This window comes from Pempheris klunzingeri, chromosome 11 (genome assembly GCF_042242105.1).
Source record: "Pempheris klunzingeri isolate RE-2024b chromosome 11, fPemKlu1.hap1, whole genome shotgun sequence".
Lineage (NCBI taxonomy): Eukaryota > Metazoa > Chordata > Actinopteri > Acropomatiformes > Pempheridae > Pempheris > Pempheris klunzingeri.
In genome coordinates, this window is record NC_092022.1 from 8862639 (window position 1) to 8886276 (window position 23638).

At 40.2% G+C, this 23638-nt stretch overlaps 1 protein-coding gene across 1 annotated transcript in view; it reads right to left on the reverse strand.

Moving 5' to 3' along the window:
- Positions 1-23638, reverse strand: part of LOC139209297 (forkhead box protein J3-like) — a 57677-nt gene that overhangs the window by 10553 nt on the left and 23486 nt on the right. Inside the window, exons 4-7 of the mRNA XM_070838945.1 lie at positions 16472-16546; positions 12095-12178; positions 7661-7762; positions 3781-3939 (exon numbers count right to left, since the gene is read on the reverse strand). Coding sequence (XP_070695046.1) covers positions 3781-3939; positions 7661-7762; positions 12095-12178; positions 16472-16546 — 420 coding nt within the window. The remainder of the gene's footprint in view (positions 1-3780; positions 3940-7660; positions 7763-12094; positions 12179-16471; positions 16547-23638) is intronic.

Sequence of the window (23638 nt, forward strand, 5' to 3'; positions counted from 1 at the left end):
ATAGGACAAGGACATATGCAGTGGGATAGTGTATGGAACGTGTGACTACAACAACTTCTGTGTCTGCCTGAACTTAACTGAGGCTCCAATATGAGGTAAAAAGAATCATTTTAATAACTTCCCAATAATAATGACGTAACACAAAAAAATTCAACTGACTTATAAATCACTATGCAGTGTTTTGGTATTTTAAAACTCATGGATTACTCAAATTGGACAATAACAAGACAAGACATTGGTCTTATAATTCAGATTTTTGCACTCAATATCACTCAGAGTAGCCTTTTATAGTAAATCCTGAGATAAACTGAAATCACATGCATGTTACAGTAAATCCTCTGTCATTTACCTGATTCATCCTTCATCTGCCATCAGCTGTGAGCCAGTATTAGTGTGAAGGACCAGACAATGCATGATAAGGAAGGCTACTGTGAGAGAGCAAATCACATAGCCTGATTGACCAAAGTGAAGAGGCATTAGACAGGGCGGCTACCTGGCAGTCAACACCCAGGGACACAAAGTGCATCTAGCAGCTAAATGTACATTGAGAAACCTGAATTTCATTTGGGAGAACTGTATTGTAAAATAGATAAATGCAAAACTCAATAATAATCACATTTAGTTTAAAAAAATGTAATTTATTTTCCAATTGTACTATTCAAATTAAATTTCCACAGTAATTCTTTCGACAAATCATTTTTTTTAAATTCAGTCAGTCATTCACTATGGTGATCATACCAAATTCAATTTCACGCAATTAAAAGGACATTTTTGCTGGCACTCACTTCTTTTCATATAAACACACAAAAACGAAATACAGAGCTTCAAATTTCTATCTCATATTGTCAATGCCCATCTTCCTCCACCCTCTGTCATCTCATCCCAGCTGTCCTCTTCCTCATCATCCACCCAGCAAACGCAAGCAATATGCTGTGATCAGTGTGCCTCCACAAATACAAGCATGACACATCCCCCACACATGTACTTCCACCCAGTAATGGCAGCATTTCCATCAACTTTCTCGGTGTCTTTGAGATCTCTGCCAGTGATGCCACCAGTAATCACCGTCAGTTAGGAGGGTATCACCTGCACCAGGTAATGAGGCAGAACTAACCCTGATCCCACTGGACCAGACCACAGATGAGGTCTGAAGTGGTGGAGGAGGAGGGCGAGGGGTGGGTGAGGTGATGCAGGGAGGAGGAAAACAAAAGATGGCCTCTAGAAATGAGAGGTTAACGAGATGAGATTGCACTGACCTTTGCTAATGCAGGTGGGAGGTGAGCGGGGAAAAGTGATTGATGGTAAAAAGGTGAGCAGCTGTTACAAGGGAAAAATAATGAAGAGTTGGGATTTTTCAGCGCTCCTGTAATTTTGGACCAAATGCTTTTGGACCGAGACTGGCCTTTAAAATTGTATTATATTTGGTTTAAAGGAACATACACAAACACTTTGACAAACATGCCAAATGCAGCACAAGTCCATCAGAAGTCCCCATAATTAGGTCAGACTGAATGGAGCTATAAAGACCACGATGGGAAAATCAAGCTGTTACAGCAGCATAGATTAATATACTAAGGAATACAGCGGTATTTCAAGCACCCTTCTGTTTTATCCCCAGGGAGCATGAATACACTTAGGGGGCATTATAACTGAGATTTACACAAGAGGAAAGCTCACAGAGTAATGGAAAGGTTCATCCTCTGGAGAGAATGATCGTGTGAGGTAAATGTTGGGGCAGCTGCCCTTTTTTTTGCCCCCATTTTGATGTTTCTTGCATACAAATGGAGGTTTTGTTACTACAAGAAAGGCCATGGGGACAAAAAGATAAGGACTCATCTGGGAACCGTGAATATCCAAAACAAATTTCACTTTCAATGCAAGGAATTGTTTTTGAGATATCAAAGTGTTGATCAAAGGGAAATTTTGATAATTTTTAAATTAATGTAGACATTTACTCTCGTGTTTGTTTATTTGCCTGTTTGTGTTTATGTATAAACATATGTATCCACTGATTTATTCCTTCAAGTGCAGTCAAATTCTTCCACACTGTAATTTAAGGGTCATAAGCAAAGAAATCCAGAAATGGTGATGAGAAAATGTAAAATATTAATTCCTATTTGTCCAGCTGCCAACTTTAGTAAAAACTGTCAAATCCTCAGATGGTCAGAGAGGTCAGATCACTGTTATTATATTTGTCAAAAGCCTGCTCCAGACATTTTTTCTGTATCTGATCAGCTGGTGATAAACTGTTTGTTGTTTCCATTAAATATTTGTTCTGCATCGAAATCGCTCAGCGTGGGACAGTTTAGCTCCTGAAAGAAGGGTTGGCCAATCTAGTCTCTCTTTCATAAAAAGGCAACTTATCATCATCTCACACACACACTGGTCGAGACTAATCAATTCAAATAGCCAAAGGACCTTGTTTTATAAAAGATGAGGAGAATCATTTAAACAGCCAGTATAAATCTGGCCAAATATGTCTCAGTGTATCACTGGCCTGCCAAGTCTGGGGTGTATTTTACACTGGCCAAGACCGTAGGCACCATAACAGCAGACGACATGGGACGGCCTTGGTTTAAATAAACCTCACTCTGCGTGTGTGGTAAATGGCACGGTGACAGCACTATCTAAGTGTTTAATTGCTGGCTAACAGAATTAATCTGCTTTAAACTGTATGCAATTTTGCCTCTTTGTCTCAAATTTGTTAATACTAGAGTGGTCAGGCATCATTATATGCGTTGGAGACGATAAAGGTGATCTGTCAACACAAAGGGATGATCCTGATGTTTCCTGCTGTTTTATTTTTGCACACTTCTATCAAAGCTTAGCAGCAGATCTAGAATTTATTCATGATGGGCGACCCTGAGGGTTGCCAGGCGCTGCAAACAGTATTGTTAGTTGGCTGCAAAACAAAATTCAATTCACAAGCTAAATAATCAGTGCATATGAATGCAACATTCAGCAACAAGAAACAAAGTGTTCTTTTAATCTGTATGTTCAATTGTATTTCCATGCATCGGAAAACAAGAAATGATGAATACAAAAGTATTTATGGATAGGGGATTGATTGACTGATTGATTTGTTTGCTCAACGTGTTACAAATCCCAAATCATCTCTATGGGGAACACTGACTGCAACAGCCCTTTTGACTGCAAGTTAAAGTGCAGCATTCAAACCTTTTATTCAGCAACTTTTAGCAATTTTTAATTATTTAGTAAGTGAGCACAACTGAAATTTATTATATTTGCAGGCTTAAAAGGCAAAAGACTGTGTCTTTTCAAGCCATCGGCTTAACTCTAATGATACTGTACAGAATAATGCACATATGTGATCTAAGCATACTGAATGTGCTCTGCAAAAGACCACTGAAAATATATTTGCATGCCTAGCCTGAACATCAAACGGAGAATGAGAGTTTTAGCAGTGTACTTTAGATCCAGCGTACATGTCGTTAGCTGGTTACCACCTCCTCAGTCTGCTACGGGTGCAGCAGGCACCTTCTGTACCGACTGAGAGTGTCTGGACTGGTGACTGAATCATCTAGATTATGTCAGATTCAAATCAACACACAATATTTAATAAAAATGGTTTTACTTTAAGCGCTGGTAGTTTCCAATTTTCCACTTCAAGATTAAAAAAAAAAAAAAGCAGATGAAAAGTGTGAGAGAGCAGAAAGTCTGCAGCAGCACCAGGTCAGCTGTCCTAACAGAAAGACATAAGAAGAGAGACACTCTACAGCAATCATTAAACCGTCACCCAAAATAAAGAAAAGGTCTTACTGGTGTGTAGCTGTGTACGCTGCTGCCGCTGCTGACGGTGGTGCTCAGGTTGTTAAGTTTGACAGATGTCAAACTCTGCTCTGAAAGACTGTTGCTCAGGCTGCCTCCAAGACTCCCAGGACTCTCACTGCCTTCTGCCTCGGGGTTGTACAGCGCTACCTACACACACACACAAACAGACAAACACACCGGATCCATGTTAATGTGACAATAAAGGCAATTATACAAGGCCCAAATTTGAGGCAATGCACCATAATAAATCCTTTAGAGGCAGTGACTCATGATTTTACTGTTCCTCGTTGCCCATTTTGTTACTCTCCCTCAATTTGTCCATTTGCCAATTTATATCCAAGCTAAAGTGAACATTGCCCACCTCAAGAAGTTACCCATGCACCATTAAGTTATGAGACAACTCATGAGGAAATATGGAAATTAAAGTGCTGGTCTATGCAAATTGGTCCTACTGAAGCATAAAAGCACAGCACCTAAACTAATGATGATTTTTTTTTACTTCAACATGCTGCTTTTGATTAAGTTTCTTGACCCAGAGACCACTGGGTAACTTCAGAAATTACTTTTTTGTCTGAGTTTGGCACCAATGAAGACACAAGCTTCGCTTTGGAGGAAGTGTGCTGTATATTGTCTTGTGATGACAGATCACAGAGCTTTTAAAAGAAATGCCTCAGGATTATGTTGAATCATGTTTCTCTTGTTTTGCTCGACTATCAGTAGTTGTGAAGCAGAGCGGCAGCATTACCTCCAGGCTACATTTAATTGTATAGACAAATGTGAAATTATAGCCTTCGGGTGAGACAACAGTAAAGGCTCTCTGGGGCAGTGCTCTACCCTGTAGAACATCTTGGAGTGAAAAAAGAAGTTTTTTAAGTGTTAATCCTTAATATTTTCTGTTTTGGTCAATTCAGTAACACCTGAGTACACCTGTAATTCTCATTGTTGTGTTACTGTAGTAACAAGGACATTTGAGATTTTTTATGCACTAGAAAAAAAGAAAAAAAAACTGATAATGATTTAGGAATTCAAGTGAAAATACTGCCTATAACAACCTTTCCCAAGGAAAGTATTTTCTGATACCCTAATTTCCGAGTATAATGTTACAGAAATGTCTTTCAAGAGCACAGTCACTCTCTAATGCAAACAGAATAAAGCAAATGTGTTATTGAACAGACTCTGACGCACTGCTGTGCCTGCAGAATGCCACCTGTCCAAATGTGGGAGGATATCATTGACGTTCATATCAGCATTGTTATCATCAAGGTCTTCCTTTGCCTGCTCTGAACCCGTGTTTCAAAATGTATAGTGATGACTAAGATGAGCCAGGCTTTAGTCTTTCCTTGAGTAAAAAAGAATTAGCGCAATTAGTGCATGAAGTAAATGAACTGTTTTCTGCCTGCTGCCTGTGTGACCAAACTGTCCGGGGAAATGTTGCAAAAATAATCACTCTATGTTGACTTTTTTGGCTGTTAATGATGTTTGCCTCCTGCTTTCTGTTGTCAAACTGCATGACTAATTTGTCTGAATATCTAATAAAACTGAAGTAACTCTGACAGAGTTGCTCAGTGATGTCCTTGACAGCATTGTTCAAACTAAAATGTAAAATATGATACTACCTACTGTTGTAACTACTGTTTCAAGAAACAGTGGGTAAGTAACTTAACCCAACGCACTAGAGTGATTTGCTGGGATAAAATAGCAGCTATTTAGATTATCCTCTTACTATATCAATCTATTATCTATATATGACTTTTTAGAGAAATATTTATGTTTATACATTTTCCCAAAAGCCAAATACTAAACTTCCAATGGTTTGAAACAGAATAGCAGAAACCTTTTACATGAAAGAAGCAGGAACCAGCAAGTGCTTAATGTTATAGTGAATAAATAACAACTAAAGCTTCAGTTAAGTTATAAAAATGACAGTAAGTGAATATATGACCATATAATGCTGATGGGAAAAGCCACATTTTTCAAATGACAATTGAATTCCCAACGTGTTAAAAATCTGTTTCATGCCGACAAATTCTGGGGAGTTTGAGTCAAGATCTGTGAAGAGAGCAGAATGGAAAAGTGGAATAAGCTGTCAAGTCCCGACTTTCACATCACGTCCAGACCAAACACTTAAGGGTTATGTGAGCTGCTGCTGTGGGACAAATTTTCTCTTTGGTCAGGGTCAGACGAAAGGGTCACATACCACACATCATTCTCAGTGTGTGGGTGTGTGTGTGTGTGTGTGTGTGTGTTCCAGATCGGACAGGCGTCAGAGGTCCCAGCTGCCGCTTGATCTCTGACCCTCATACAGGCGGTCACGCCCAGTTCAGCTTTGTAGTCGGCGCGTGTGTGCGTGTGTCTTTGTATGCGTGTGTGTGTGTCTTTGTATGCGTGTGTGTGTGTGTGTGTGTGTGTGTAAATGTGTCATTGCATAACGTTGTGTGTGAAAGTGAGGACCTGTAAAGCAATGCAGGCCACTGATGGTGAAGGAGAAAAGCAGAGATTCTCTCCACTGCCCTTTTCAGTAAAATGCGTCTTATATCCGGTTGGTATTAATTATAGCCTCAACAAACTTCAACACATTCTTCTCAGCTGCAAGTACAAATGACCACATCCTCTTGACTAACTCATTTGTCAAAAATTACACATCATTAAGAGATGAATGTTCATTAGTCCTAAATGGCTACAAAGCAGCATCTTTCATCTTTCTCTATGTAACATTAGTGGTTGCTGAAGCAGAATATAACTAGCACATATCAGCATCTCATACTTAATGGTAGTTAGTTCATTAAACTCCAGAAATTCCTTCCAGAAATTCATCAAAACTAAAAGCACATGCAGAGGCTGTGCTGTTAGAAATGTATCTGCTCTGATGCCCGACCAGCTAAAAGACTTGGCTCAGACTCACAGTCATCCATAAAGTTTTAAAAATAATTAATTTGCCAGGTAGCTAATATTAGCATCTGTACCGAGCCCTTATGAACTCAATGTCAGTAATTAAAATTCTTACTACTTCCCTGAAAATATGATCAACAGTGACAACAAACTAATAACCATGGTGATTTATCTCGCCTCTACAAATATAAAATATAAAACATCCTTTTAAGCTCTGAGTAACTACTTGGAAGTTGGGTATGTTTTCTCAAACATCTTTATATGGATGCAACTAATGGTTATTTCAGTATTGATTAATCTGCAGGTTATTTTCTTGTTTAACTGATTAATTATTTTTGTCTATAAGTGCCAAAAAGAGACAGCCAAGAGTGATGCCAAAAGAGATGTATTCCATTTTCCCTTTTTTAATCTAACATCAGTACAAAATCCAAATGTGTGACAAAGACAAACATCACATCTCCACATTTGAGCGGCTCGAACCTGCGAATGTTACAACAAATAATTGATCATTTAAAGAGTTGCATATTAATCCTCTGTTGATCAACTTGATTAACTGACTAATCAATGCAGCTCTACAGTTAACAATACAATACTACAGTTCTAACATGTTTTAGTTAGCTGTTTTTAGCACGGCATGCTTTTAAATCAACTTACCAACACAGTAACATCACCTGGTTAAATATATGCAGCTACAAGTTTCTGGTGCTTGTAAGCAGTCAAACATTTTACTGCAATCTGTGTTTCTCTCGCTTAAGCAGCTCAAATGCAAACAGGTTGGGAATTGTGCTCTCACCTCTGACCATAACTGAATAATGGGGTAAACAACGGGCATACATCCCACTCTGAGACTCATGTCTGATGAAACAAATCTTTCATTACTGCTCCTATTGTTTTAAGTAATGACTGGTGAATTAGGGCACTGTGCTCCCTCTTGCACTAATAAAACCCAACCTTCACAACTGAGTAGCTAGTGCCATACCTTGTTGGTTACAGCGTTGATGGCCAGAGTGGGGGAAGCTCCCCCTGACATAATGCAGTCCATCCTCAGAGACTCTGACTCCAGGCTGTAAGGAGTTGATGCCTGAAAGTAGAAGACAGAGCCGTGAGAACAAGGATGGAGGGAGCAAGTATTGCATTTATCAGCTTACCAAATAAAGCACTAAAATAATCCAGTAGATCACCAGCAAGAGGACTTTTCCCTGTGAGACATTTTGCCACTTTCAGGGTCCTGTTATTGTGCATGCTAACTGTAATGGGCAATATTCATATATCTATATAAAAATAAAAATATTTCATTTAATTTGTTGGTCTTCTCTGACAGAGAGTTTATCCCACTGTGATTCTCTACCGGCTGTTGGCAAATTCAAGTTAGTTGCACTGATACTACTACTTCAACTAAGGCAGTAAGCTCAGAAGACTGATTTAAATCAATCAGTTGTTACACCGCGGGGACCTTGATAAAATTTTACAGGAAACACGATAAAATTAATGAAGAGACCATTTTCCCTGTATTTGTAAGCTGAACTTGGCAAACGGTAGAATACAAATAAAAATCACCTTACATTGTACAATAACGTCACAGAAAGAAAAATCAGCCTGTCTCACTGGTTGGGGCATGTAATGAGCAAGTTAAGCCAGTAGTGCAGTGTACTCATATGAAGTAGAGTCTGGTCAAATTTAAATAGCTGAACGAATATTTTTCAACAGTAGCTGTTACCTATTAATTAACATGCAGAAGTATTTTAAAAATGCTCTCCACTGATTGGAAATATGCAGAGGAGAATGACTGAGTAAATGAGGAAGGAAATGAAATGTGACAAAGGTTATGAGAAATTTCCGAATGCTGCAAGTTCGTGATTCTGCGCTGAGCCTCCTGACTCACCACCGAGCCTCAGGCTCCAACTATGTGAACCAGTTGAGGCGCACTTCGTTTAAATTGTCGGACACTTAAACAGCCTAAAAAGTGGACACATCGCTTGCACTTGATAAGATAAATCAAGCCATTCTCATGCATTATTCAAGTATCTCAAATGTATTCAGCAGCACTTCATTTTCTGCCGTCCTCACAAAGAGCTAAAGTAGGGTTAACTGAGTGTGAGGATATGACCAACTATTCAAAAGATCGATGAGAGGCTAAATTGATGCCCACAAAGTGACAAAAAAAAAAAAAAAAATGAGGACAATATTTTTTTCCTTGTCTGACTCCTTTCAGGGTTCAAGACAGCTTGCCTGCCTTCCCAAACTGCTTACAGTAAGAGGATTGGTTGGTAACAATGCAATCTTTAATTTATGATAAACTCCCAGTGAAACGGGTTGTCGGTTCCCTGGTGGAGGCACTTAAAAAGAAGACAACGGAGAGGTGAAGAGGAGCGAGGAAGGCTTGCGGAAGAAGGGGGGAGAAAAGGAAGAATAGGTAGAGAGATAATTGAGTGGTGACGGACAGACAGACAGGCAGACAGAGAGGCATACAGGAAATGAAAGGGAGTGATTATGCTTAGGGCACTGGAGGCGCAGGTAGTAAACTAAGTGTACGCAGCCTGTCGACACATTTATACAATGCATTTATGCAGCTGACGTTTAGCCTCGCTGCCAACTTCAAATCTTTTCATTTGCACAGCCGCTGTCATCATGAGACTTTAAAGACTTTGACTGCGTAGCCTAGGTGCAACAAAACCCCAACGAAAACACTACGACATATTTAGCCCACCTTTTTTTTTTTTTTTCAGACTCTAACACTGCTATAAATCTTAGCACTTTAAACCTCCCTGTTTCTCTTTAGCCCATGTGACAGCCCACAGTGTGTCTGCCAGCGGTGCAAGTGAGGCGTAAGAAAAGAGGTCGAAGGGCCCATCCATGTAAGACGAGATGACAAGGCTCTGAATTAATTAATGTTTGTAATAAAAAAAAAGAAATTGGTGAAGAAAATATGTCTAACGGCAGCCCAGGGGCCTTCTGTGGTAATTAACTGGAACACAAGCCTAGAATACTCTCCCTCCTCCCTCCTCTCCCTCTAACTCCTCTTACTTTTTTCCCTCCTTCCCCTTCCAGCTTGACTTTTCCCTCTCTGCTCTCTCTACCTTGATGTCTTTTTCTTATTTTTTCCTGCATCCTTTCTTTCACACTGTTTCACCCCCCCCTCCCCCCCTTTCTGTATTTTACCTCAATTTTTTCTCCAATGAGGAACTGTGATTGTGCACTTTGCTGCTCCACGCCTGCCTGAGTTCCCTGGAGAGGAGAAGGCTAAAGCAGCGATACAGGCAGAGAGGGAGAGCCAGAGGAAAGAGTGGCAGACAAACAGAAAAACAGACGCACAGAAAGATAATGATCAACATACACAAACAGTGACAGAGATGCAGGATGACAAAAGAAGGGAGATGACCAGTTGTGCTGCGCCATGATGAAAGACTCTGTTGTTGCATTAAAGAAAAGCTGGTGTTTTCTACAAACATAGACGGGGGTATATTCAGAAAAACCTGGAGGTCAGCTGTTGGATACAAAGATCTACAGTTTCGCAATAAAAAAAAAACCAGAAATAGTACTAGCATGCTGGAATTAAAGCTCCCTTGTGAAGCAGGCTTTACTAATAACATTTCAACCTGGCAGGTCTTCTGCTTGGTCCACAAGACAGCTGATTTCATTAATTGGTTGCTCAACCTTGGCTGTCATGCTACCTGAAGCCTAGCGTTGATAGTGGATGTCAATAAGGTATCACTACTCATCAAAACATCACTAAATTACAGCTTTTTTTAGTCCTTTTCATATCATCCCTGTGGTATTTCCTGCAGGGCAAATGGTCATGCAAACTCTGCAGGTGTAATAATATAATACTATATTGCCCGGAGCTTCGTTAACATTAATTTCAGCTCAGCTGATGCGGTCAAAAGAGAATTTCATCCGTTGAATGTTCATAAAATTACATAACGAATCTGATAGTTTGGTTCAGAGGTTGTTCTGAACACCAGCCGCATTCTGCTGTGTTGACGCAGGGTTATGTATATTTATAGCCTCGGCCGTTGTCAATCAGTGTCCAAAAACAATTTTCATTCCATTCCAAATGTCTAAGCCTGTAGTTAACATGTATTAAAGGGAAACTTCTTTATTTTTTAAACCTATTTTTACATATTTTGGGTATGAAATGACCAGTGGGTACAAAAGGTTTTGGAATTGGTCCAGTGTTTCACCTTGAACAGCAGCTGTGAATCGAGCAGCAATGTAATCCTTGAGGGCAACTGCACCAGATCAATGTACATCCACTAACAGTGGACCTTAATTTGTTTACGTTATTGTGTGACTTAAATATTCCAAAGTGTTTGCACGCACCCAACACAATGTGAGGTAAAATTACTGTTTTTGTTAATGGAGTCTGGTAGCTTTGAGGAGAGTGATGCATTGGCTGTTAGTGGTTAAACAAAAAGGATCTTCAATCTCTGTAGGGATCCTTTCAGTAATCTTGTCAGACACAACAAATAAAAATGGCTGCATCTCCTGTGAGGATGATGCATCCCATAAACCATATTTTCTATTGTCACCAGATCATTTTTACTTTCCACTTGGTATCACTAACCTGGCCTATATTCCCAGAACCTTTTTCACTGCGATACAAGTGCACCATGTGCCTAGAAATAACCCAACATTTGTCATCAAACACTGCTGGAGCACATTGAGTGCTACTGATTAAAATGCGTACCGCTGAATCACAAAGATGACACAAAAGGGAATAAAATATCAGCTGTATGTGTTTTATATTGTCAGTTCATTTGCATTATTCCATGTTAACTACAGTCTCCTTTAACACTGCTCTGCCCAGCAGCATGGCTCTAAACGTTTTTTGGTGAATGGTCTCAACAACCTTTGGATGGATTTGTCAAGAAATTTGGTTGAAATCTGCCATCACTGTGCCTTAGTACAGCCTAACAGAGTTGCTAGCATGCCTGTAGATTTTTTTTATTTTTTGCTTTTAAGGCACCTTGTTTGCCTGCTGGTCTATCCTAGCATTATTGTAGCGTGGAAAAAGGAAAAAGATTGGAAATCTGTTGACACACAAACATTTCTGTAGCATCTCAGGTCTGTGGAGCAGCTTTTCTCCGTCTCTTGTTTTTCTGCTCACGTGCCTTCTCGCATTGCTACATCATGGGCATTTGCTCACACTGTCGGCAGTGCTCACATTGTCATGGCTTTTCCCACTTTGGTGACAGTAGAACTGGTATAAATGAAATATTTGTTTAAGAATTTGTGAACTAAAAAAGGAGGAGAGGTTGATAAAAACATACATAATGAGTCTTGCTTAGAAGATGTCTGCACTGAAGTCAGTTAAATATTAACTGAGTGGTGTCCCACCACATTATAAGGTTTTTAAAACAACGAGTTCTAGGGTTTAATGGAGACATTTATAAGGCATGGTGAGGGTACTTACCCTTTCTCCAGAGCGCGGTCTCTTCTTTGGCCTGCTGGGTACTGTGTCCTCTTTAGGATTGGTGTCTATGGCCCAGTAGGAACCCTGAAGAGTGACCCCAATAAAACAAAGTTAGGCCTTGTGTTTGTGATTTCTGCAGTGCTTTTGATTGCTCTGTAGATTTACCTTGTTTTATCTTTCTTTAATAGCGAGTCAGTGGTGGAAATGTCCTCAAATAATCACTTTAAACAAAAATAGCATCACCACAGGGGAAAAAGAAATTGAAAAGATTCCATTACAAGTAAAAGTACTGAAGTCAATTTTCACTAGTATTAGCTGTAAAATAACTACAAAAATGATCCTCGTGTACACATGACCCAGTTATTGCCACATCTTAAAAATTTTTTAAATGTGTTGGAAATACTGGATTATATTGTGGTAGGTGGTTCCGGTTGTGCTAGATCTGTGAGTTGAATTGTGAGTAGATTAACTAAATGAGAGAAGATAAATAAGGAGATAAACTCAGGTTTTTGACATGAAACAGGTGTGGAAGGCAACTGGTAATTATGAAATAAAAAAGCCTTTAAATATGATGCTTGGGTAAATGTAACTAGTTGCTTCCCACCCCTTTCTGTAACTTTTATTAATCTCCAGAGGGTGAACTAATTTGGTCATCCATGCAAAATAGTGACAAATAGTGAGAGAGATACAAGTTAGACAGTCAGGTCACACAGCAGGCAACATGTGAAAGACATACTGCCACAACTATAACATATTCCAAGAAGATATGAGGGAAGCTCAGGAGACAGTCATCCATTAATCAAACTGGAATTACCGCCTCCGACCAGTCAAATTTACATCAATGTCTGATCAGGCTCATATAATATACGTAGTGAAGACTTTGAAGGAATTTAATAAAAAGGTATTAAGTGTACTTTTTGGAGAAATTGAAGATATCAACACACTGATGTGTATTTTCCATTGAATATTTTTCCAGTGAGAAACTTGCTGTCTTCATGCAGGGATTATTTTTACAGAGGGGAACAGAGGACTGATAGAGAGCTTCATCACATGGAGCAACAACAATCACCTGAAGCTCAATATGAGCACAACCAATGAGCTTGTGTTGGACAACTGGAAGAACAGCTTGTCCTGACTATCATGCAGGGAGAGGAAATGAAGAGGGTGAACTCACACGAGTACTTTGGGGTCCAAATCACTTACAAACTAGACTGGACTCACAACACTGCTGTATGTATATTAGTGTGTAGGTTCACTGAGAGATTCTTGTATGCATTCACAAACTTGGCCAATAATTGTGACAGAACGTAAAGTTGTAGACGTGACAGCAGACAATGCTTCAAATATAGATGTTGCGCCAATGTTGATGCTTCACACTCATCTTGGACCTGGCAGCAGAGAAAACATGCAGCAAAGAGCCCTGGACAGATTCAAACCTGATAAGGACTCAGCTTGTATGATTCGCACTCTACCTGGTGAGCTACTAGGACGCCCCCGATCTTTGACCACGGAAATCTAATCTGTTTATCCCTGAGTCCAAGTAGACGGCCACGGCTGTCGCCAGTGCAGAGACATAAAAACTATGTATTTAGACCAAGAATGGCTAAACAGGCAACCAACCAACCAACCATAAACCAATAAAAGAGGTTATAAATATGACATAAAACCGTAAAAATTAAACAATAGAAAACATATAAAACAAAACCTAATAATTTGTGTCATAAACAAACCATCATGCAAAAGTTCCATCGCTGTGGGCACAAAAGACCCTTTAAATCTTTGGAGCATATTACTCATTGAGAAAGTTATTACATCACTAGTTAAAGTAACTAGCTGCATAATTGCATAAAGCCTCCTCTGCCGCATATCACATTTTTTGTATTAATCCATGTAGAAATAACAAGACGTTATGGTTTAAACAGCCAGGCTATGTTTCGAGGGTATTTACTGACCATCAACAGCTAGCGTAATCTAGGCCTCGGGGCTGCACGTACAGTGGCAGCTCTCCAGTGTTCCTCACAGTGACGATGAAGGCTTCGCAAACCTTCAAATTCTGAACAAACCGCGTTAACAAAAGCTGATTGATGTTGGTTCACCAGTCGCCGGTGTCAGCAAGCCGGGAGATGCATTTTTCATCTTTTGGTAGAGGCTAACCACTTCCGCACACCTCAAATTCCTACACCACTGAACGCACAGAGGTGAAACTGATATCAGCCCTGCATCTAACTCCTGGTAAGACAGCAAACAAGCTGACCCTCACAGTGCCTAAGTAACAGAGCATCCCTGCTACGAGTAACTACTACTCCGATGTATTACTGCCCAACACAAGCAGACAAACCACTTGATTTTGTTTTTTTGATGAACTTGTTAATCCTGTTCTGATCAACATAAAAGAGGAAATGCTATTGACAACCTGGACAGTGTTAAATTTCATCATTATCATCATTTATTAATATGAACTCCCCGATATTTGTATTCAACCATTAAACTGTCACTGTAAATAGCGACTTAGCAGTGCTGGCACATAATGACACACCCTTCTTTGCGGTGGTAGATTTGAACACATATATCATATTGTTATCTCAGCTTATCTATCTCCTTCACAATATGTCAATTATTGTGTGTGCAAGAGTAATATCCATCCCATTCTTTACTAAATTTCCATTTGTTTCTGATCTGGACACTATTAAGTCTCTTTTGTCTCATTTCTTCTCACTGAGGCTGTTTTCAGTCCCTCTAATAGGGGGACAAATGTCACTAAACCGGAAAATAAACGCAGTAGATGGATCTCCCTTGCATCAGATAAAACCAGTATATTTGTTGTTATTCCAGCTCTGTATCCAGTCAGTTTTCTTCTGGTTTAGTTTTCTTGTGGCACATGCTTCTGCTTCCTTTCCCCAGAAAATCCACTGCAATGCTTTTGATACACAACGTTAAAACGCAGTAGCCTCCAAAATAAACACATACAATGAGAAAGGAGGAAATCAATTGCTTTTAGGTCCTTGATTTCCTCCCAGTCTGATTTTTTCATTTTTCTTCTCTCCCAAGGAGGTCCAAAGCTGCAGACTGAATTCAGGAGGTTCATCTAGGCAACACACACATGTACATACACGGCTCTTCTCTCAACATCTACCCCCACTCTCCCACCACCACCACACAGCCCACACCACCTCCCCCATCCTTGCCTCTTCTCCTCCCCCTGTCTCTCAGTCCCACATCACTGAACAGTACACAGCCAATTAACGTTAGCACATGCATGATTTAGCTTCTCCCTTCTCTCTATGGCTTCAAACAGTGCTTGCACATTCAACTTCTCTACACACTCATGACCTCCCCTCATGCCGAGCTATCGACCACTTCGATCCACGGTGTGAATTAAGGTGCTGGTCAGGTCCAAGTCAGGCTAATCAGGGGGGAGCCGCTCTCTTTGTGTCTTTGCAGACTATAGGCCTCGACTAAAGCTCAAGGATTTTGTTTGCATTATTTAAACCTTCTTCCCCCTAATTCATTTTTCAATGGCTCCAAAATCCCCTCTGCCAGGAGAATCTCCCTCCTCCACCCCACCACACTCCCCCCTCAAAAAAAAAATAACAAAATGTGCAGAGTTTTGAGAGCTCAATGAAAAGTTTTCGCTTGTCAGTTTCAGTAAAAGTGGTGGATTGCTTCTCACGATAACCCTGTGATGAGTTGAAATGCAGACATTTACAGCTTTTATTAAAAATTCTTGTAAGGGCAAGCTTCAGTGATCAACTGTAATTATATACTTTCCCCGTTTGAGCAATTCCTTCGATTCAGCACAAACAAGAACTTGACAAATTGTTATCAAACCGGTGTTGCTGAGGTGGCCGTGGTAACTCTGCTTCCTAACCACAGTGGTAGCAGTGGTGAAACATATCTAAAGCTTCCCCTGATTGTGTTTGTGTGTGTTAGAGAGAGAGTGAAACAGGGCCTAATAAAGCATAACAGATGCGTGAACGGCCTTGCATCTGAAAGAGTGTACCTACATATACTTATTATTCATTACTCCCTGTACCACATTATTACTTGGCAGAATCAATATCGGAAGAGCTGCAGAAAACAGAGAAAGCGGCATTAGGCATTCAGCTGGTTATGGAGCTACAAATTGCTTTTAAGTGCAGACATGCTGTGTGTGTATGTGCAACAAAGAAAGAGAGTGACTATGGATGTCTTTGGGTACACTTATGCACAAGTGCCTGCACATATGCGGCACAAGGGCGACTAACACGTGAAAGGTAATCGGCATCGCCTTGGCCTTATTTGTAAGCTTGCTGAAATAGGCTTGCATTTTCATTGTGTGTCGCACCTTAATTCAAGCTGAGCTTTTCAGTCGCATTAAATTGTTCATGAAATACTTACTTTTCCAGGGTCGTCTTTGGAGCGAGGCACTTTGAGAAAACACTTGTTCAAGGACAGGTTGTGTCGTATAGAATTCTGCAGGGAGAGACAGACAGAGAGAAACCAAGAGAGGAAGGGGAAGAAAAGGGGAAGAATAACTTAACACTAAATCCACGTTTTCAAATAAGTTAATTACATTTACAGTGATTGCATTATACAATTGACTGATCCTGGTCCCTGTATAGGATTCACTGCAAAAGCACTTCTCTGCAATTTTCCAGAGATGATTGGTTATTCTGTCCTTTAGACCAATGGTTCACAGCTTGGAGGTCAGGACACCCCCAGACTGGCCACACAATAAATCTGATGGGTCCCACAATTAACGGGATATGAGGGAATCTATGTTTACTTTTTTCGGCCTTCTTAACAATTCCAGAAAATCTATTTGATTGAACAGCACATAAAACCATTGCAACAACTCAGACGCTTTAGTCATCCTACCACTCTCATCCTGCAGCATCTTCTAAAGCTGATGTTAGCTAGATAGAAGTGTGGCTCTGGAGCTCTGTCTTGTCATTAGTAAAGGTACTTCAAAGTGGAGCAGTCCCTCCACTGTCTACTGTGTCAGAGTAAAAAAAAAAAAAAAAGACACTTTGGGTCACAGTTACACAGTGAGCTGAAGCGAATCCGTTCCGTCAGACACACCTGAGACTGACGGTTGAATGAGGTTGCAGGGGGCAAGACAGGAGAAGGCTGGCGCAACAATTTGACAAAGGGGGGGTCTGTGGTGCTCTGGGCTTGAATGTCATTTTGAATATGAATATGAATATGTCAAGAGGGCACGTTAAAGCTAAAATAGGGTGTTAAAGTCAGCTTCATGACAAATCCACTATTTTCGAAGCATATAACAATTTTGTGGTTTTGGCCATAATGAGTGGAAACGGACATTTCCACAGTTGGCAACACCTCCTATTGTTTGTGCATGCGTGTGTTAGAGTAGAGGGAGACAGAAAGTGAGTGAGTGAGAGAGATGGGGGGGGGGGGGGGGGGTTTATAGCAGTGTAGGCTAACCTGACATGAACCTGTTCTCCCTTCAGGCTCGCATTCTCCACTCATCTGCTGCTGCTAATTAATACCACTGGGGAGGAGGAGGGGAGAAGACAGAGGGATGGGAGGTATTTCTCTGCTCTTTCTCCTGAGCTCTCACTGCTCAACACTGACTTTGTTTCCCCTACAAAAAACCCCTTCTCTCTCTCTCTCTCTCTCTCTCTCTCTCTCTCTTTCCCTCTCTTTCTAGCATACCATAACAGCCTGGTCCACCTCTGCCTCACCCTGCTCCTCCTGGAGAAGAGCTCCGGCAGTTTTCAGCTGCTCTACTTAGCGGGTCACTGGCTGGTTTGCGGCCGTCCATCAAGGAAACGCGTGACAGTCGGGTGATGAAAACGGCAAGGAGGACTGCCACAAGCTCAGCACACAAAGGCAACCATCTGTTCCAAAAACCTTCCTGTGGGAGGAGGCGCTGGATCATTAACACCAAGTCCGCCCGTCACTTCAGCAGCCAGCACGTCTAACTTTGCTAACCTATACCTACTGTTTGTTTATTTACACACTATTTTTTTATTACCCAAGCAGTTTTTGCACACCTGTGCACTACTTGCAATGTCTGCACAACTCTGTGTATTTCAGACTTTGCACACTCTGGCACTTTTTAGTTTCAGGAATGTGTGTTCTCTGTTGGGGCTGGGCGGCATACCGAAAAAGTTACCATTGCTGACGTTCAAGATCTCTAATCGACCAAAATTTGTTCACGTCATTAAGTTTGGTAAAAGTTATCCCCATTGTTTGGAATCATATGCTGCCCCCTATATTAAATGAATAGTATTAAGTATTATTTCGTGGACGGTTTGGGGCACAAGAAGCTGGTTTTCCTTTCCTATTACAATTAGCTAAATGCTATATGTAGTGGATATTTAAATGTACAGTGTGTTGTTTATGGCTTGCAACCTTAATGGCACTCTATTTTGCTGAATTCATTAAAGTCCTGCTGTTCCATACGTGTTTAAGCATTGTTTATTTTCATTACTGTAGTGTATATGGCAATTGGAGCTGTGCAAAATATCAATGCAATATAATCAAAATGTGGAAAAAAATTATCTTGTGGTGGCACTAGAGGAAACCTCAGGGATCACTGAAGTTATAAGAATTCATGGTCTGGGTACTTTGAACGTCTATACCCAAGGCAATCATGGCAATCTATCAAGCTGATGTCGAGATATTTGAATGTATACGTGAAAACTTTGACCAGCTGGTGGTGGTAAAGACGCAGTCTGGGGATCAGGAGGTTTTATCCTCTTGGAACCACGAATGTCTACAAACTTTCATGACAGACTTTCATCCAATGGTTGTTGAAATATTCCGACATGGACTGTAAAATATCACCAGGGATTGTGGATATCATAATATCATTATTTAGATCATATTTGTATTTGCCTGCTCTCGCTGGTGTCTTTGAATGAAATAAACAATGAATTCCTCTGTCTGATGTTCTTTCTCAAATTCTCCCTGTCATTATCTTCTTTAAGCTCCAATTGTCACCCACAAAATAGCCTCCGCATTACATCAATACATGCTGATTTCAGGTTCTTTGGTCAAAAACATAGTTAAATTGGATTTTGTCAACATCGCCCAGCCTATATATTATCCTAAGCGATTAAAATTCTATCAAGATCATTATAAAAATGTCTTTTCTAGTATGTACTGCAGGGAGCCTTTGTAGCATGAAGTCCATATACAATATATGCACATATGCACACATACACTTAACTCTTAAAAAGGTCAATGACATTAAATATCTTATTTTTACTTGTCGATGAAAGGAAACTGGACATACAGTGAAAAACTGTCGCTCAGAAAGCTGCAAGGACATACATTGTCAAGCTGGAAACTGCTGTGTACCTGTGTGTGTGTGTGTGTGTGTGTGTGCATAATTGCATAGTGAGAAGGGAGACTATCTTTCCAACCAGGAAAGCGTTGCTCTAAATCTGCTTGTGTGCACATATTGTACATGTGGATACATAAGTACAAATGCCTTCTTTCCTACATGTTATGGAAACAGTAATCTCCTCTCACTGAATGGGAATAGTCATCATCAATAAATGTACTGATTAGCAGTGCTGTGAAGTAAGATAATGAGATTCACTGCCGCGTCCTCCTTCCACCCACTCCTCGCCCTGTCTGATTAATGAGCATATTGGGCCGGGCTGGGGCCATGCCATTCCTGCCCAGTAGCTGATGGATCACACGGTCATAGACGGCGTGTGTGAGTGTGTCTGCATGTTTGTGTGATATGTAAGAAGGCCACTGAAGAAGACTACGGGCTCAGCTCACTAACTATGGCATGGGAAAATGACATACGCAACATAAATACTCGCAGTTTCCACTGCAGGAGAATGTCTCAACCACCTCTAAAGTCAGTAAATCAGTGTTTTCCCTCTTTAGCAGACCAGACTAACTGAGCAATGTCTGTGTGTTCATGTTTTTCATACGCAACCAATTTTTGTATGCAAACCTTGAAGCTGCCAATATGCTTCAGAAGAAGTGCTTGTCAGATGGTCGCATATCTTTGGAAACCCCCTTCCACCACACCTTTGCAGCATCGGTTTATCATTTATGGGGAGGATCAGGATAGCGATAACATTAACCTGGCCTTTTCATTGTATTTGTTTGTCACCTACTTAATGTTATGTTATATATTTTTTATGTATGTTCTGTGTTAAGTTGCTGCTGTAACACTGCAATGTCCCTCTGGGATTAATAAAGTACTGTATCTATTTCTGTTACTTCCTGAAAACAACAATCTAACATTCACACCCACTTCATGCAGTGATTGGCCAGCTTTGTAGAGGTGAGAAAGCAGCTAGGGTTACATCTTCTCTCCCTAGCGTTTCCTTTTTGACACAACTATTTCTGTCACTTTGCATGTCAACAACCGAGTGCAACACTATGAATGTCTCCCAGAAATGTCTGTTTTGCAGCGTAGAGGCTCTACCTTTCTTTATGGCATTTCAACACAACTACACACTTCTGATTTCCAACGTGGTCGGACAACACATGGATCCGTTCGTTTTGAGCATAACCCCACCCTTGACCTCTTCAGCTCTGAAGTACCCTCTTCTATGAACCTCTGCTGTGCATATCTGGTTCACACTTTGAAGAAAAACTGTATTTCAAGGTGGGACCAAAAAATAAAAAATTACTTTAAATCAGTTTTAATATTCTTACATTCATGACTGTAAAGAAAGTATGATTTTAAAAATAGAAAATGAGTTTAATGATGACGTTTTAGAAAAACGTAAGATTTAAGATACTATATGGTTCAATAATAAAATCACATTATTCTTTATGTTTCAATGGAGTCATATTGTTGTGAAATCATATTGTAATGCACAACTATGCAGTCCAAATTAATGATGAAACAGTAATTATTTAATAATTATCCAATTAACTAACAATTAGAATTACTGATTCACAGTTGAATGGCTCTGCCGACCGATCAAGTTGCAGTTTACATCCATGTTTGTCCACACTCATATAATATATGTAGTGCAGACTTTGAAGGAATCGCATCCGAGTTGAGGATAGATGGACAAGCCGAAAACATGATGCCTTCGGCCACAGAGGCATAGAAACTTGAAAATAAGTTTTATTACCACATATTACATAAGTTGCAGCATTAGAGAGAAAAAGAGAGAGAGAGAGAGAGAGAGAGTCAGAGATGGATATTTGTTTTGTTCAAGAATGTGTATGCGCCTACATATGCATGCAGACTGAAGTGCACCTGCATACATTCATTTTACAATTTGTTGTTCGTGTGCAGTTCCCATGGTGCCTCCTGATTTAACTTTAATTTTAGAGACCGAAGATTAAGAGCTATGTCACAGAAAAATGAGGTCAAACAACCGTTTTTACACAGTTATTATTAGATATGAGGCTTTGTGTATGCATGTGTAGTATGAACAGTAAGTACTGTTTACGTGTGCATGTGGTAGCGGGTGCTGCTGCTGCTGCTGCTGCTGCTGCTGCTTAAAGTTGGGTGCAGCATCCTGGTCTCGAAGAGGTTAGTTATGTAAGGCAAGCTTGATAAGCATGGATGACTTTTTGACAAAATGCAATGTGATATAATGTGATGTGTGACAAAAAGTCGGGTTTTGGAAACATGCTTTTGGGTGGAGAGGAGACACAGAGGAAAGGAGTCTAAATGTGTGCATATGTGTGTGTTTATGTGTGTGTGGGTCCGTCAGAAAAAGTGATTAAAGACAAGTGACAAGTTTGAAGGTTGACAGAAATGGTTTAAGAGGTTAAAGTAAGTGCATGCGTATGTTTATGCAGATGAGGTAAGGTGCAGGTTAAAAGGAGCCAGAAGGATATTCTGGCCACAGGCAGGAACCTTCCTGCGTGTGTTTGTGTGTGTGTGTGTGTGTGTGTAGACATGCCGAGGAAACAGGTCACACGGAGAAGACTGCTGTTACATAAGCGGTTAGGTTTGGGAGATTTGGGTCATGGCAGCTGAGTTAAATACAAAGGGGCAACGTGAGATGGCATTTCCTCTAAACTGAATTAAACAGTCTTGAAAAGTGACGTTTCACAAGCGAGGCAACAACACCACTTAAACAAATCAATGCTGATTACACGGAAATGGATGGTTGGCGAAGTTGGGTCCACTGGAAACAAACAGTACGGCCCAACTGGCATAATGGGAGGAAGTATTTTCAGGTGTCTAGTTTCCAGAAGTAACAGTACAATTCAGTTTCTGCACATACAATGGAGGTGAGTCACACTGTAGGTGGAACAGTCCAGCACTTATATGGGCATGAAAACCTCCCAGTTGAATCGTTAGGTGTAATATGTATATCTGGTTCTTGGATGAAAAAGCAAAGCGAAGCAAAGGTTCCAGGTTGAGCTCCATTAACCCACTTAGAGCATTTCCTTTTATGTGAATTCTTCACTATAAATGTTTCAATGAGTACTTTTATTTCATCTTAATTGTTACTGACACAGTTGAACGGAGTTAGCGCTGCCCTGCTCCCTAAACAACTGACGTGCCCATATGTACACTGAAAGCATCATTGGGCCCTGTAATCATTCCTACTGTCCATACCAGCTGCGAAGAGATCCCTTTTCTGAGAAATCTGAATGTAAGTGACGGGGGACAAAATTCAAACTCCTTGTTTTCCTGTGAACTCAGGACAGTGTGCGGAGAATCAGGTCCACACATTGTACAGAGTTGCCCTTTAACCTCTAAAACTCCACCTGCCCGACGTTGTTGCATTTCGGCCATACAATTCTTCTGTTATGAAGGTTAGGAGCTAGGGTAAGAAAAAAAGCAGAGCCCTAACCCTGGACACAGACGGGCAAATTGAGTTTAAGAGGTTAATAGATGTAGCACACAATGGGAGATTGTCCCTGTCAAATGTGTTGTCACCTACTGGAAATACTCCATGCAGTTTAAGTGAGGGGTGGTGCTTTAATTTGGGTTTGGGTGCCATTATGGTGTCATTCAAGCAGCACCAGTCAAACCTTAAACAAATGAAAGCAATACAGAAAACCTGGTGGAAATAAGGCATTTGTGTTTGTATTAATTTGAGGAACATTACAGTCTCCATACAGATCTGATGTTTTCGAATGCAGCAATTTTTCATTTTTGTTTTCCATTGCACTTTGTCACATTTTTATCAATCTTGTCCACCTAAGCCAACCGTAAAATATTTCAGAATACTTTTTTAAATTTGCAAATTGAAAATGTGCATAAAAGAGGTGGGTAGAAACACACTTTAAACTGAACTGAAATTATTCTCAGTTTACTATACTAGTACAGGCAAGTACAAATATCAATACTTTAGTGTCTACTCTCCTTGTTTTAAACCAGCTACTCTACCCAGCCATTAATTAAGTATAGATTTTGGCTTTTATTTTAGAGATTAGAAGACATGGAACATGAAGACAGGCAAGTACAACACAAGACCTGAGGTATCAACGTCTGTTCTATTGACAAGGTTAAGATAGCACTAAAAAGTCCACATTTTAACACATGAAAGGAATAAATAACAGGACTGCTGAAAACAAATGTAAAAATGAAAGAAACAAATTCAAACAAATGTCGGTGCACTGCTGTGTGAAATCTGACATACT